Consider the following 17,109-nt stretch of genomic DNA (forward strand, 5'->3'; position numbering starts at 1 on the left):
TATTCTCCAGAAGCTTAGAAATCATATTTCCCCTATTTTAGCTTCTCTCCATGGCCTCCTTTTAAAATTCAGCACATAATTTAAGTTCTTACCTCTAACATGCAGAGCTCCATCTTACATTACTTTCACACATATATATGTCTAATGGCATGCTGAGGCCCTCAGAGGAGGCAAATTTTAACCGAGTGATTAATACAATTTTTTTTTGACAAACTAGTTTTTAATGTGTTTTTGTTTTTGGTATTCATTGCTGACTTTACTGTGCTACACCCTGGCTGATGTAAATTTCACAGGAGGTGTGAAAATGATGATGAATGAAGTTACCTGAATCCTCTCTGGGACACCTGTGCTGTCCATGCGACTCGCTACGTTTACTGTGTTTCCCCAAATGTCGTACTGAGGCTTCCTGGCCCCGATCACCCCAGCAACCACCGGACCAATGTTAAGACCTACGAAAAGAACAACAAAATGATGCAATGTACCTCGCTATTACTGCAAGCTGGGCACAACTTTGCAACGACGCATCCAGAAATAATTGATGTTTTGAGAAAATGCCTTCTTTAAATTTACACCATATGTCACAAATACTGACTCTTCAGTCAACTCGGCAACAGATCTTTTTTTCTGTCTTTCTTCCGAGGTTTAACAGTTTTCTTCATTTTTGTCTGCCTGGTTATATGTACAGAGCAGTAACACCTTCCACCCACCTATTTTCATCTTGAAGTTGTTAAAAGAGTGCTCATTGATATATTTCATCTGGTCCATCATCCTCATGGCGTAATCGGCCAGCGCGCGGATGTGCGAGCGTCCAACTTTGTCGTACGTGGAGTCGTTGAGGCCGGAGGCCGCCATATAGGTGGAGCCGATGGTCTTGATCTTCTCCAGCTGGCGGAACTGATCTTCACTAATGATCTGTTGAAAGACGGAGAGAAGAGGTTTAATCAGTCAGCTGTTACAGGGTTTTGGGTGCAAGGTCATTTTAACAAACATATGTTGTAGTTGTTGCCATTTTATGTTAAATTCAGTAAAGTTTAAATTTCTGTACAGAATACGCAATATGGTGAACATCAGAGAGAGTCAGTCTGCAGAAGACCCTGGTACTGTTACCATGAGTTGGTGGAAACCAGACCAGAATAAATATTGAGCTTTAGGATAAACCTCTCACAACACTACAGTCTGTTACTTCTCCAAAACATGGATGGAAAAAACATTAAGTTAATAAAATCAGGGAGAAATCTCTAGTCATCTCAAGTGTAAATTGACATTCATGCGTGCGCACGCACACACCTCATCAAAGTCAGCAATGATTTCATTAAGAAGTCGCAGACACTCCACTCCTTCATTGTTGGCCTCCAGCTCGACGTAGAACTCGGAGAAGTTGCTGATGGAAGCGAACATGACTGCGACACACTCGCAGGATTGGTAGTAGAGCTCGTCGTTGCGCCGCTCTCGCTGCAGGAAGTGAGCGGCCACGTCTTTGGGCAGGATGTTGTGGAGCAGACGCCGGTTGTAGGCCTGAAGTTCCTCCATCTCCTCCTTCTCCTCTGTGGCCTGAAGAAATCAGGGCGAGGATTAAAGTAGATAAGGAGTCACCCACGTGTGGTACAAAGAGTCTCTACAGCTTCACAAATGTCTCAGTTACATTAGGATTAATAAGGGTGAACTTTAGCTGTCAGAGATCCTTAGAGAAGGAATAATAGTGATCAAGGTGGTTATTGATCTGATTTGTTTTACTGTCAAGCAGGTCAGTTAGTAGATAATGCATCACATGGCCATAACATTATGAACACCAGCCTAAAAACAGCTCTGACCAGCTTGGGTCATAGACGAAGAATAACTAGAGGTGTCTGGCACCAGGACATAGGTCCTTTAGACCCTGCTGGTGATGGGTGAGTTCTTAACTGATTGAAATTGTTTCCCACTGATGTCATCTGACACTTTGTTGCAAGTTTTTCTAGAGTTTGTGTTGTAACAATATATTCATTTATTCCCTTTACCTGACAGTATGGCTGACCGATGTACATCTGGACTTTACAAATTTTCACTTATTAAAAAATAATAAAAAAAAAAAACAACAACCAGCAACAATTTTTTTTTGAAGATAAATTAACAAAGCAACTAACACAGATGGCTGTTTGTCCATATTTGAATGAGGTATTACTCCTTCATTTAGAAGACAACCCACCCATAGTGGTGTAAATAACTTCCAGGGCTAAAAGCTTGAGATTCTCAAAGAGTGGGAGCTTCTGAAGAAGAAATAGAGGAAGAGGAGCAATCTGCTGCACTGCTGCCTTCACAGGAGGGCAGGCATGTTAGGAAAGGTATAAGTAACCCTCTCTTCTATTAATGACAATCAAACATTGATACATCTATAAACAAATTGTCAGAAAAGTGTCTAAAATCCTGTTGTTGCTGTTTTATAGTCAGAATACAAACCCTTGTGATTATAGAACATTTCAGCAAAGTGCTTCACATCCGGAGGCTAAACAGAACCCAGTTATTAACTCTGTAAATAAGACGTATCCTTGTTGTGCATCATGGATAGTCTGCTTTAATTTGCGGACATCCTGATGACAAATTTATTTAGTGAAAACAAGAAAGCACCAAATTTCCCTTACTGATTCAGAAATGCCATCCTGAACGCGATTCCTCCCTGATACGGGAAGAAATCAGTTCTTAACAAGTTCACACTTATTAAGAACTGAAACTCGCCATGAGAAAACATTTTTCTCTTTGTCACTTTTGCCCTCGTTATTAGTGGCAGAAGGTCACCTGCTCAACTGGATCGGCATGTTTGTGCTGGCATATATTTAGCACTATGTGAATATGACACTGAGAAGGAGCGGACGGCAGGGGGTAAATGATGCACAAGATGGAACGCTGACAAAAAAAATGCTGTTTTATCTCATTAAGATTCAAACTTCAGCTGTAAGGCACAGAAAAATTGAATCATCTGGTCGAAAATGTAGCATGTTGGTTGAACTGCAGTCAACTCTGATAATTAATCCCTTAAAAACTAGTCTCTTAATGCAAATGTATGGTAAAATCCACATAGAACATGGCATAATGTGGCACATAACACTAATGGTATAATGACACCTGTTCAAGAGAAAGGACCACACCTGGTGTCTTATTCTGAAAGGACTCTTTAAAACAATTATACACTGACCTGCAGCTTCCAGAGGAAGTCGAGCCTGGCCGTGGATTCCACCTGCTGAGCGTGAAGGTAAAGGGCGAGGACGAAGACTGTGATCACCACCGGGGTCATGATCTTCAGAGGAACCTTGGTGTCTACCACACAGCTGGAGAAATGTTACACACACACAAAAAAAAAATAGATCAGTCAAGGAGGACTGTGACACAAACAAGCTGCCCTCTAAATCCTGGCTCATTAGCGCTAGCAGGTCATTATAGATTCATTTGTGTGGTAATGATGTTAGTTTAACAGATGATAGAGCTGCGATGAAATTCGTCTCACCTTGTCCCATTTATGTGCTCGCTGTTAGGGGAGGAACAGAGAAGAGCTGATCAGCGGCTAGGACGTCTGTGACGGCTAAAGAGTTTACACAGTACACGTGGAACAAGAGACGCGGCAGGCAAGGAGAAAACTCACTCGAAGTTGATGGCGTTGGCCATGACCAGCAGGTCCTGATTGTCAAAGAGATTCACTTTGGGCACCTCCATGATGAGGAGGTAGAGCAGCTCGATGCAAAGCATGAGGAAGAGTTTCCCGATGCTGCTGATCTGCAGGAAGACGGAGCAGGCCAGCAGACTCAGCAGCACACAGGACGTAAAGTACTAGAGCGGGAAACATACAGAGAAGGTGTTTAGACAGGTTTGCTTCCTTTTGGGTTTCGTAGCTTTACGTCCTGAAAACTGTTCCAACAGAATAAATCCCATCTGGAGGGTTTCTAAAACATCACATCAAAGTTTATGGAGTCATATATGAAGGTAAATTTGCACCTCGGGGAAGCTGCAGATGAGGGCATCCTCTCCACAGGGGTTGTGTTGCGAGTCCAGGCTGAAGTTGAGTAAAACGGCGTGGCATGCGTTCACGCTGTCCAGGCTGATGTTAAGCTCTGACATGATGCAGCTCCGCAGGTCCTGACTGCTGCAGGTGAACTGAACCAGGTCAGTTGTTAGTGAGCGGATTTAGACGATTCAAGATCGACAGAATCTAGTTTTCACAAACTTTGTCCTCACTATCAGAGATGGTAACTTTATCTGCATTTTTTTTGAAAGATTATGTTTATGAGAACTTACAATATTAATGAAAGCAGAGAGAAAGACGATGACGGTGGTGAAGACCCCGACTAAGGTGCTGTTGAGTCTGGACTGCACGATCCTCTTGGAAAGAGTCTGAAGTGGGACCGGGAAGATCTGAGAGGACGATGAGGAGGAGGGGGAAAGGAAAGAAATTTAGTTGGTGACTAGTTTTTTTTTATACATTTACCTAATCTTAGTGTTTATTTTTTAAATAAAAAACCCATATAGAATAAATGTACATTTGATCTAAAATATGCAAGGTGGTAAAAGCAGATGAGTAAACTGACTTAATACAAGATCTCACCAGGTGTCAAAGAGCTAAAACTGCCTTAATTAAAGAATTACCAACAGAAATAAATAAGTGTCTCAATTAATTAAAAAGTATGCCATCAAAGGTAACAAAAAGGGTTAAAATAACAAGTCAAGCAGTTATTGATCTTTGAAATGTGCCATAAATTATTTGTATTTTTTCCACTTTAAACTGTAATAATGTAGTTATGTGTCAAAACCCCTATTTATTAAATTTGCCTTTAATTTTTTAATCAAATTGGTTTATTTAGCCAGCTTATTTTCATTTCCTTCTTTATTTAATTTATACCCAAATATTTGTGTATTAGTTTCACTTGAACAAAAAATGATAATAAAGGGTGAGTTTAAATTAAAAGACAGAAACAGACCAGGAAGTCACAGATGTGAAATTGGCCACTCCTTTCTTTAATTTTCTGACACCTCCTGCTTCTTATGACTCAGTGAAAAAATGCTCCAAAAATAAACACAGTTAGAGGAAAATAATTGGTGATTAAGTAAACACGTCAAAGGCAATTATGATCATTTCCTGCAAAGTAATTACTTTAGATCTAATACAACATTGTTACACATTAACAAATTTACTGAATAATGGATTTTCTGAACACTGCTGAGAGCCTCTACAGTGGCTGATGAGGGCCAAACATACAGCTGAAGTTAAAAAAAGGGGGGGAGGGGGCAGTCATTTTGTATAAATTTTATGCTATTAATATTATTAATCTTTTCCTACAAACAGAAGAAAAACAAAACACTGGAGGGTCAAGAGGCAGAAAGGAAACTAATTGTTCTAAAATACGAAAGAAGGATTTTTAGTGATGCGTAGAAAACAAATATCACAAACAATGTTGTCAGAATCTGCTACAGTGGGGGGTTTGGAAACGGCAAAAAGCATCTCATTTATGGTTATGAGCATATTATCTGATTTATTAAATATCTGCTGAAAGCATTTTCCCACTCATGCCTTTGCGGATGCACAGTGAGGTGAAACGCTGCAGCGCTGACACTCTGCAGCAGCAGTCCTGCGGGTTACTTTGCTAAATTTAATGTAACCATTGGTCACATTAAATTTATCATAAGTCCGTACAGTATGGAGCACCTTTCCTTTAAGAACTTGCACAAACATGGACCTGGTGGAACGGCTAACACCCCTTAAAGGGAATGCATAACGCCTGCTGCCTTGCATGCCAAAGTTTAAAAAAAAAAAAGATCTTAAGCTGTCTGTCAGGGTTATGTGTTAGGGATGACTCTCAGCTACTACCCCAGCAAATTTTAGCTCAATGTATGTAAATTTGAGTTACAGCTTTGTTTGTTTGCTAAGGTCAATTCGCTCTGACAGCAATCTTAAATTTGCTTGACTCCAAAAGTTAGCTGGTTAAAGATGTCCATTAAAAAACTGCTTATAGGTTCATGAGATATTTTGCTAACAGACAGACAAACCCTTTTACATGCAATTACATGACTGACCGCCTTTCATGATGGCAGGAAATAAAAAACAAAGAGGGACGCAATGGAAGATACAGCAACTTCTTCTAAAACACGATTATGTGTTGATATATAGCCAGCAATATTCTGTTCTTTAAAACTACTGTTATGTGTTGTCACATTTTGGGATCCCTTTGTTCAGATATTACTCACCACAAAACAGCAGTACACAGCTGAGATGAACATGACAGCCATCAGGATGATGTAGCAGGTGATGAAGAAGCCGATCATCAGGCTTGAGCTGGATGCAACAAAACAAAACAAAACAACCAGCAGGTGATTATTTACATCTAATCCTTATTTCTGTCTTTACAGTGGGCTGAAAATTTATCAAGTATTCTTTCTACTTTGTTGCCTTACAACCTGACATTTTAATTTGGTTTTATGCAAAACACTCCAGGTAAAGGAAGTTAAATAAGGAGAAAAAAAATGGTTTTAAAAAAATTTCTAGAACCATAAAACTGAAAAGTGGTGCGTGCATATGTATTCAGCCCTCTGCTTTAAAGCTCCAACCATTAGCTCTAGAAGCCACTTAATTAGTTCAGTAAGATCCACCTATGAGCGATCTAAAGATCAAATCATTTCAGTTTATATGCACCGATTTTGCATCAACACCTGGCCAAAACCTCTAAGTTATACAGGGGCATCATGAAGACCAAGGAACTCTCCACATAGGTCAGAGACAAAGTTGTAGAGAAGTACAGATCAGGGTTGTTTTATTAAAAAAAAAAAGGGTTAAAAACTTGAATTCCATTATTAGGAAATAAGATGATGCGACCCCAAGCTTGTCAACCAAAACTAATGGAGCGGGTAAGGAGGGCATTAGTCAGTGAAACAACTAGGAGCCCAAAGATAACCTTGATGGAGCTGCAGCTCTTCTACAGAGATGGAGGGGTGTTTGTCCATGGGACCACTGGAAGCCACACAGAACTGGGCTTCATGGATGAGCGGCCAGGGAAAAGCCATTGTTTAAACCAGGGGTGTCAAACTCCAGGCCTCGAGGGCCGCTGTCCTGGGAGGTTTAGGTTTTTCTGCTCCAACACACCTCCAAATCATCAAGTTCTCCAGGAGCATGGCCACAAGTCATTCATTCATTTAAACCAGGTGTTTTCAAGCAAGAACACATCTAAAACATGCAGGACAGCGGCCCCCGGGGAATGGAGTTTGACACCCCTGGTTTAAACACAAAAAATAAGGCAGACCATTTCTTCCAGCAAACACGTGGAGGAAGCTGCTGTGGTCAGATGAGACTAAAACAGAACTTTTTTGACCAATAAGCACAATGTCATGTCTGTCAGATCCTTCCACCTCTCATCATGCTGAGAACACCATCCCCACAGTGAAGCACGGGAACATTCCTGAGGGGAACCTGTTTGAGTCTCTCAGAGTTGAAGGTTTACCTTCCTGCAGGACGATGACTCTAAACACACCGCTGAGGCAACACTCCACTGGTTTAACCAGAGCCAGCTAAATGTCCTGAAAAGGGCCAGTCAAGGCCTGGAATTCAGTCCAGGAATCTCTGGTTTGATTTAGAAATTGTTGACACCAGAAGCCACCAATCCAACCAGAAGATGGACCAAGATAATAGAGACAAACCTAAAGAGACTTGCTGGAGGTTAATACTTGTGCAGCACATAGCATTTTGTTGGCTTACTATTTGATTTAGCGTTTGTGCTGCAGAGCGTTATCTATAGGCTTCATCCGCAGATGTCTTTAGTTTTTTATGTGTGTTTGCGTGAATACACTGAGAGAAAACTAGTGTGACAACATCACGGAGAGAAAGCTACAGGAGAGAGCGAGGGAAAGAAGAAGGTTAAACTGATTAAGGAAGACTGATTAAATGAAGGAGGTGGTGAGGGGAAACAACGAAAGGAGAATTCTGCGGAGGACGCAGAGGTGAACACAAGAATGAAAGATAAGAAGCGGAGCGGGGAGAAGAGCGGGTCGAGGAGAAAGGTTAATAGAGAAGAAGAATAAAGAAGATCAATAGTGAGAGATGGTAAAGAAGAACAGAGAAGAAAACCGCCTGAGATTTTTCAATCTGCTGCAGTTAAGCCAACTTCTGATCTGATTTTCACATTTATAACTCCCCCAGTCAGCTCTTTTTGATTGATTTACTGCTTAAGAGAATATTTGTGAAACTATATTGTTTTGTTAGTTTAAAATGTTCAGGTTTGTAATTTATAGTAGTTGTCTGAATTGTTGTTGTGTCTTTTGTCATGCTGAGTTTTTCCAAATGTTTTCTTTGACATTTGTTGTCTCTTTTTGGGGGGTTTATTGTTGTATGTTTGCAACTCAGGACCATCCTTCATGAAGCAACCTCCAAACAGTTTGAGAACATTTTAAAAGAACAACAGCCAATATAAAAATACTCAGCTGGCTGATCAAATATGTAACTTCCTCACTTGTTGGCAGTCTCTGAGTTTATAGGTTTGATTTCCATCTAGACCACTGAACCAGAAGACGTAAAGCCAAATGTACAAAGGAAATGCCATTTAGCAAAAGTTAAAGATGTAGACGGCGCAACGCTAAAACATCTCTGAATCTCAAATAACATATCACATGTCCATGTCTTTGATTTGATTTGATGAGCTGATTTTTTTTTATTTTTTTTTTACAGAAAGTACCATTTTCTGAAAAAAGGGTTTGAAAAATAACAGATTACTAATGTATTTGTTGCGTTTTTATTCATCACTGACTTTGTACAGGCTGCAGAAATGATGTCAAAGTTGTGTTTAACCAGAACTCTCAACATGAGACTTTATAGAAAAGGACCACACACGTACAACATGGCATGACTTTTACTGGTTTGACCTCTTATTTTAATTTTAAATCATTTTCCGGAGCTTTGTGAATTTTGCCGAGCTGATGCTAAATAGTGAGAGTAGACTCCAGGCTCCTCATTGGTTAAAGAGATCTTTCACTTCTGAATTTCTGCACACAGTTGTCACTAGTTGCACGCCATGGAAACAAAGTGACTAAAACTTTTGCATGCAGTGTCGGTGACTTTTTTTATTCGATTTTTATTTTTATTTTTTTCCAAACAGAGATAAATTTCAGTGTCCTGATTCTGTCACGGCAGCGCCGCTCTGACAGTAAGCTGAGTCTCCTGCCGATGTTGACGGTGAGCCACGAACTGCAGAGTGAAACAAGGCGCAGAAAATCAATTGGCCCCACAACAAGTGGAGTCACGGCCAGACGGGACGCACACATGGTTTGAGTCTAATTCGGAATGAAGTTGTTTGGTCCAAGTACATATTCAAAGAAAGTAATCAGAAGATTTATCCCATTAAGTGTTATATTTCTATTATTATAGACAAAAAAAAACAAAAAACGTCTGAGCAAAAGTAGGAAATGATTGGGGGGTAAAATAATTACAAACATAAGAGACATTTATTATCAATAACATTTTGTTGTTATTGTTTTGACTGTTTTTGCCACACATTTATCGTTGCATCTAAATGAAAAGTTTGTGTAATTTAGACTTTTCTCTGTCAACATGTTCATTTGACCCCACTTCATCCCCAGTAAGTATCAGAGGGGCCAAATGTGTGTCGCTTGTGATGTTATCGTTTCTGTACTGTCTCGAAGTGCTGACTCACGGTGGAACGATGACGATCTGGATGAAGCAGATGAAGAGAAAGACGAGGGAGGCACAGGCCACGTATGCTCCAAACCTGGTGTCCACCTGCTTGGAGTACTGCAAGAGTGGAGCACAAGTCAGATATGGGACAGCAAACTGTTTGCACATCCTCTTCCTCTTGGAGCAGAAAAAAAAAAAAATATATATATATATATATACACACACAAAAAAAAAATTTAAAGAAGATTGATAGATATGTCTTGATACTGACGTGACTAATCCTTGAATATTATTTTTCATCCGAATTTGAATTTAGAAACTCTAAAGTTTACCTTTAATCAAAAATTTAAAAAAGGAATAATATGATGAAAGTTTATGTATTTGGTTACTCTATATCTGCACTGAAGGTATGATGAAACGTTTACCAAATTAGGGTAATAAAGGGATAGTATAGGCATTCTGAAGTGAAGTTCTGTTGTTACAGACAATATCTTACCTGGTATAGATAGTTCTTTGAACAGTCTCAGTTTGGAGGAACAGAGTTTAATTCTGACCAGATTGAGCTAACAGCTAGCTGAAGTGGGGTCCAGACCAAAGTGGATTGCTGTCACCCTAAAACATCTCCAATGTCAAAGAAATTCAAGGTGGTTCACGCAAACCTAATTTTATAGACCTTTACACCGTTACCAGTTTTGCATTACATAGTTTTTCCAGCAGAAACATTGTGATTGTGTTTGGAAAAAACCCCAGAATTCGATGTAACTAACCATGTGCATGAACCACTTTGGTCTTCTCCTCCCATGGTCTAGCTGTGAGCTCAGAATTAAACTCTATTTCCCCAAACTGAAGTCACTAACTACGACAACGTGGTTTTTTTAATATCACTGACAAACTTCTGAACCATGATTACCAATTCTTTATGTTGAATAACTGCTGTTTTGAGAGAAATTAAAACAAAACAACTTTTTTAGTTTTGGCATTATGTAAAAAGATTACATCCCACCTAGTGTAAGGTGGTAGAGAGCCCCAACAGGTGAGCTAAAATAATAAATGGCCTCAAACTTAAAAAAAATATGATTGTATAGTAATAAAAGCAGTTGTTTCTGCACTGATCATCATATATATCATATATAGAGTTGTAGATCTTAAAAGTGTCCTGCCTGAAATCAAAATCCAGGTTTTAGATCACCATGACAACAAAAACTGAACTCTGGAAACTCTTAAAATATTTTTCTGTCTATACCATCTAACACTTGGCATGAAGATCCGTGACTGAAACTTGAAAACCATCGTCATCTTCTTTCCCTCCTCCAGATCTTTTGTAGCATCTAATTCTCTTCTCCGCCTGTCTTCTGCATGCTTGAAGTCGTTTACTTCCTTTGGCTTTAGCAGAAATGTCTTCCACATTTAAGCTCCAGTTCTTCCTTTTCAATGTTTTCCTTTTCTTTGAACAACTTCCTCAAGGGACCGAAAATAAAAAGCTTTTTGCGTAGGCCTAGATTGCTTGTCATGGCCACTTCTTTGCCGATGTACCATCAGCGTTTGTGTGTGTGTCCTTACCTTTTTCTCCAGGTCGGGCTCTCTGAAGGTGAGCAGAAACTTTTTGACATGTTCGGAGCGTAGACGGTCGATGCTGCGCGCGTCGATGGCCCGTCCCAGGAACTCGTTCACCTCGTCCTCTGGGTTTAGGTTTTCCTGTGTGTTCCTGAAAATAAAATGTCTGAATAAAACAAGATGAGAGGTGGACGTTTAGTGCTCAGCACGAGTAAGAAAGGATGTTCTCTTGCAGCTGAACTTGTCTCCCGGCTGTCAGCCTGGCCTCTGTGGATCAGTGTGACGTCAGAACAAACTCCCAGATACAAAACCATTGAAAAGGACTGGGAGAGGATAACTTGTGAATTTATGGGATTCATTCTTTGATCAGTGAGCTGAAACAGCTGGTACTGAAGAGAGAACAATGAACCCTGAATAACAGTAAAATTTCAGCACCGTATAACACAAAATGGCTCAAAACCGTAGAACTTTGTCAGAAAAGACAAAACGTGCTATTTACGTGGGTCATAACTCTCCTGAGATACATCTTTATCTGTCTTTTATAGTTACATCGGATGACTAATAGTATCCAAGGACACTAACTGACATTGAGCCTAGTTTTATGGTGGAGTACTAATATTTTTTATCTGAGCAACTGTACACGTTTAAGTTTATAGAGATGGGCAGACAATCATGTTCTAGTATAAATGTTACTCACTTGTCCTTGGGGTCCTCAAAGCCCTGAGAGAGAGACAGAGAGACAAAGACGATGAGCCAAAAGTACAAAGTTCTGAAAAGTTCACATTTTTTTCTAGTTTTAATTCAAAGAACAATACGTGGCTGAGCTCTTTAGTAGTTTCAGTGAAGAGGCTACCTGATGTAGGCACCTTTTTAATTAAACTCAGTTTAGAAAAATAAATTATAATTTTGACTGGATTTTTAAGCAAATAGCTAGTCCAAGTGGGGCCAAGAACAATTTTGTAATGGTTTGTGTAAATACTATTTACAACCCTTTACACCACCATACACCTACACAGTTACATCAGATTTGTATATGTATATTTTCTGCTACAAGTGATGCAGCCAGTTGCTGCTATTTGCATCTGCTAAAAACAAAACAAAACACTGTTTTCTTACAAAACAACTGTGAAATTTAAGACTGACCACTATGTAAAGATGTAAATAGTGGTGTATTTCTTTAGATTGGAGGTTCTTTGTTTAAGGTGGCAGTAATTCACTTTAATTTTGGCTTCACTTGGACTAATTGTTTGCTTAAATATCTGATCAGAAATAAACTCTGCTTCTCCATGCTGAGCTCATTCAAACAGCTGTCTACAACAGGTAAGATATTACTTGTTCATAACCTTTCTTTAAAACATCAAAAGATCTAAACCTTTTTTTTATTTATTCCCTCATTAATGAGGGAATAAATAAAAAAAGGTTTAAACAAGTATTTTCCAGTTTATTAATAAACTGGAAAATACTTGTTTTTTCTGACAGATAGCATACATTTAAAAAATACTGAAAAGCATTTGCTTAACTTCTCAAATGCATAAAATCAGTACCTCTCTGAGTACTTCTATCAATAAAGATATTGTTTAGATTCTGATAGTTTTGAATATTAACACTATCAGACACACACTGAGCATTAATATTGCCAGTTTTCAGTATGTAGATGAACTCTTAGCCCTGCTTATTTATGAAAACCACAGCAATAAGTTTGTCACATTGTCATACCTCCTAAAAATTGCTACAAATTCCTTTAATTTCCCAGATAAATATTTTCTTTTGTGTAAACCGTGTTGAACAGGTTCCGCACACCAATCACCATGATTGCTGCGTGTTCAACATAATAATAACAATCAAACAATATTATTTCAAAAATAACAGTGATTTGGAAACCTGATGACATAATGATTAGTCCGAGTCAAAGGGGAAAAAAATGCACAAGGATGAAAGGTTCCTGTTGGCAGGAAAGAAAACATCCTGCCTGTGTCGCTGTAGGAAATATATTTGAGTCGAAGACGGCTCAACGTCTGCAGTGATCAGGACTTAAAGGGCGCAAGAAAGTCCAAATCTTACAAAGAAGATAACAAACAATAAGTGTCACTTTAATAGAATCAGTTTGTTCAGATACAGTGATTGTTGGACATCTGAGTTGATAATTTTGTTACTTCTCTGATCCACTGTTGTCAATAAGCTTCATAAAGAAACTGGGAAACAAACTATTAACCTGGTAAATTATGGCTTGTTTTCATGTCTGTCTGCACATAATGTCACTCCAGAGGTAATGCTTCTCTGGTTTCCTCCTGACATTTGAAGGTCTTTTGCTGGAAAAACATGAAAAACCCAGAAACCCTAAATTTATGCAAAAATTAAAACAAGGATCATTTCTGCCTTTTCTATCGAGTCGACTGTTTCTTGTTCGGAAAAGCAAGGAGATGAATTTACTGCAGACATGAACAACATGTTTTATCTTCAGGAGTTACTGTGTTATTAATGAGCTGCAAAACTAGGGAGAGAAACAGCACGAAAATGACCAAACAGGCAAATTTTTAAAAAAAATTGAAAGTATGTTTGCATGCCTTTAAAGAATTCACCATCTGATAACAAGAAAATGACTAAAAAACCACCACAGTCCCTGCTGCCGCGATGTGACTGAATGTCCTCATCAGGAACAGGAGCAGATTAGCGTCTTGTTCTGCAGAACTGTATCGGCTGCTTTTACAAACCAGGTTGGCATTTAAAGTGGCTGAAGCTTCAGTAGGTGGCACTGTTTTCTTCCTTCTCTGTTCTGTCACATCTGCTGTCTGATGGTTTTACCATTAATAGCCCTGCAGGCAGGTCACATGAAAACACACAAACTATCAATAATCACAGAAGAATATTAAGGTGGAAATGGAGTTTTTTCCCCTTATGATCCCCTGAATAATTTAACTTCATCATTACGACACAAGCACATAGCTCATCAAGCATGTGCCTCGTGCTAATACAATAATATTAACTAATATTTCCACTGCTCCGCCTGTCAGCATCCTCACCATCACACTGTACTTATGAGCAGGCATTTCTCTGCAGAATAGTAAAAGGAGAAGTGATTATATCCCCCATACAGCAGCAAAAATATTATCTGAAATTGTTAGTGTGTGCTTTTTAAATTGTCCTTGATTTACTTTGACTGTGCGCATTAAAAACAGACAATAAAAGCCGTATTTTGCAGAGCTATGGCACAAGTCTATAGGATGCTACACTTCCTGTACTGCAACTCAGCTACACCACCCCTTAATGGCAAAATCCCACCAGTTTACATCTGCTCATCCCAATTACAAGGCAAGTTTCTGTTATGAAATCAAGCTGGAATCCAGCTCATCAACATTAGGCGACACAAAATAGCTACACCTCAGAGATATTTACGGATACTAAGGTAGAATTGCTGCCACAGTAGCTGAGAGTCATTCACAACACATACTCTAAACATAGACATATAGCAATACTACACGAGTATGCAAATAACACTCTTTTCAATGTTTGACTAAAATGGCTACAACTCAGGTACAACTTAGTCTAAAACTCTGGTAATACAGATTCCTTCAAGAAATGATAGACCTTTAATTTTAATATGTGTTTACACTGCACTAACACTTAAAAATACTTGTTCCTCCTGAGATGCATTTATTCACTGAGTGATCCCCTGTTTGTTAGAGTGGATATAACTAACATGAATTTCAATAAAACCAGATCACTCTATAATTATTGTTACCGCCCCCCTGAGTGCTTCTGAGAGACTCTCAGTGCCAGTTTGAGGTGTGCCACCAAGGGCCATCCCTGCTGCTTAACTGGAGAGCAAATCAAAGGGTTTTGCGTATTAACAAGGTGTTAGCATCATCGCCAAATGAGGGCTGTTGGCAGGAGAGCCACCTGCCTTTGGCACTCTAATAACATGAAGAGGCATAATGCTGCCACACAGCAAGGGATTGGGGCACTTTCAGTCAAACAATGATCACTTCTTTTCATTTTTCTCACCATCCTCTTCATCTCCTTGGAGATCTGGGGTCCACCCAGGTGGTTGTAGAAGGGCCGGTCGGTCCAGTGGCCGCTGTTGTGGGTGACAGAATTGGTTCTCTGTCTGCTTATTTTGGCCATCATCGCCTTTTCTTCTTTCTGTGAGAGATAAAGATGCAAAATTAGTTTATTAAAACAAACGTCAAATGTTTAGACACAGCTGTATATGGGGGTTAGTTCAGAAACAAAAAGTTTACCACCCAAGGATTGATTTTTATTCATTATTTAGAACACTGATTTTATTTTTCTAACTTTAGTTTGTTTTGTTTTTATTACAAATATACAGGGATGGCTGGTGTAAATGGGCTAGCAAGGCTAAGCCCTCCATAACATTTACAATAAAGATTTGAAAGATAAGAAAATTACTGTCAAACAATATTTAAACTGATTCTTTCACATTTTGGTGAAGTCTAGAACAGCATCAACACCAAACAGTCACCAGAAAATCACAGAATCCTTCTAAATAGGCTTATTTTCTGCAGCTCAAACAGAACATAAGATTTCATTAGGCCACACCTCAAGGTTCGACCCTGAACACACCGCTGAAGCGACACTCCAGTGGTTTAAGGAGAACAAGTTAACGGTCCTGGAATGACCCAGTCAAAGTTCAGACCTCAGTCCAACTGGGACTCTCTGGTTTGATTTAAAGGTTTCTGGACGCCAGCAGCACCCATCCAACCTGAAGGAGCTGCAGCTGTTTGGTGATGAAGAACAGACAAAACTCCAAGAGGTCAGATGGGCCAAGATCATGGAGACGGACCTGAAGAGACTTGATGCTGAACCTGCTGCAAACTGTGGTTCTACAAAGTCTTGACTTCAGTCTCTAGGTTTTCTTGTTTTAAAATAAAAAAGAATTTCTAAGTGGTATTTCTGTAAAGCAACAAAACAGAAAGAACACCAGTGGGGTGAATACATTTATAACGCTCTCGTATAATGTTGATGTTTTAAGTTTTACCACAATAAAAAAAACACTCAGTGGTACAATTCACAGTAAATTATAATAGGGGCAAGGATGTTCTTGAAAAAAATATGCTCTTTTCTAACATATCTAACATTTATTTACTTTGCATGCTGTGAGACAAAGACAATAACTAAGTAGAACTAAGTAGAAAACTATTCATAAAAAACCAGATACTAATAATAATAATAATGCATTTTATTTGTAGCGCCTTTCAAGACACCCAAGGAAACTTTACAATATTAAGACACAATTAGAATAAAAAAGGTGGCTATACAATCTAAAAGAAGAATACTGTGCTCTTATTTAAACAGAAGGTGGCTGTGTTTGTTTCCTTTTTTCCAGATTCAAACCGGAACAGAACAGTGGCTTTAGGATGTATTTTTAGGATTTTGAAACATAAAAAAAATACCAATTAAACTTCAAAATGTTCCTTCTGTCTCCCACCACAGGCAGCAAAATGAGAACACATGACATGCTAAGTATAGTCTCAGCTTGTGATACAGCCGGAGGGGGGGGGGGGCAGAAACAGCTGATAAAAAAGAACAGTCATAAACAAACAAGAGCTCAAGCAGGGAAGCAGAGATAAATTCAGTCCTCTCCAAAAGACGGCTGGCACTGGACAGAGTTTCAGTTTCCAAACAGTGATAAGAGCAATATGAACTGGATGGGTGTGCTTTAGAAAAAAAAAGGACTTAATAAAAAAACAGTTCTTTAAATAATGGGATCATAGATATACCTAGTTCCAACTTTCAGAATGTGCCAACACTGACAATGAGAGGCTCTAAGAGGAGGACATGTACAATTAGTCTAGTTATTGTTACAAGACAAAAGTCATATTTTGCTCATTTACAGATTTGGAGTCATATTATAGGGTTCTACTAGAATACAGTTGCAAGTGTTGATGTTTAAGAAAACC

The 17,109-nt window shown here is 39.0% G+C and overlaps 1 protein-coding gene across 2 annotated transcripts in view; it reads right to left on the reverse strand.

The window, feature by feature from the left end:
* The window catches only part of adcy5 (adenylate cyclase 5), an 85,727-nt gene that overhangs the window by 3,456 nt on the left and 65,162 nt on the right, over positions 1-17,109 (reverse strand). Inside the window, exons 8-20 of one of the 2 annotated variants that reach the window (XM_017421204.3) lie at positions 15,194-15,331; positions 11,889-11,911; positions 11,198-11,357; positions 9,657-9,754; positions 6,208-6,295; positions 4,264-4,380; positions 3,964-4,122; positions 3,614-3,798; positions 3,479-3,499; positions 3,170-3,302; positions 1,288-1,551; positions 708-912; positions 325-449 (exon numbers count right to left, since the gene is read on the reverse strand). In XM_017421204.3, coding sequence (XP_017276693.1) covers positions 325-449; positions 708-912; positions 1,288-1,551; positions 3,170-3,302; positions 3,479-3,499; positions 3,614-3,798; positions 3,964-4,122; positions 4,264-4,380; positions 6,208-6,295; positions 9,657-9,754; positions 11,198-11,357; positions 11,889-11,911; positions 15,194-15,331 — 1,716 coding nt within the window. The remainder of the gene's footprint in view (positions 1-324; positions 450-707; positions 913-1,287; positions 1,552-3,169; positions 3,303-3,478; positions 3,500-3,613; positions 3,799-3,963; positions 4,123-4,263; positions 4,381-6,207; positions 6,296-9,656; positions 9,755-11,197; positions 11,358-11,888; positions 11,912-15,193; positions 15,332-17,109) is intronic. The other variant, XM_017421205.3, reaches the window with a different exon arrangement.

This window comes from Kryptolebias marmoratus, linkage group LG6 (assembly GCF_001649575.2).
Source record: "Kryptolebias marmoratus isolate JLee-2015 linkage group LG6, ASM164957v2, whole genome shotgun sequence".
In the NCBI taxonomy this organism is placed as follows: Eukaryota; Metazoa; Chordata; class Actinopteri; order Cyprinodontiformes; family Rivulidae; genus Kryptolebias; species Kryptolebias marmoratus.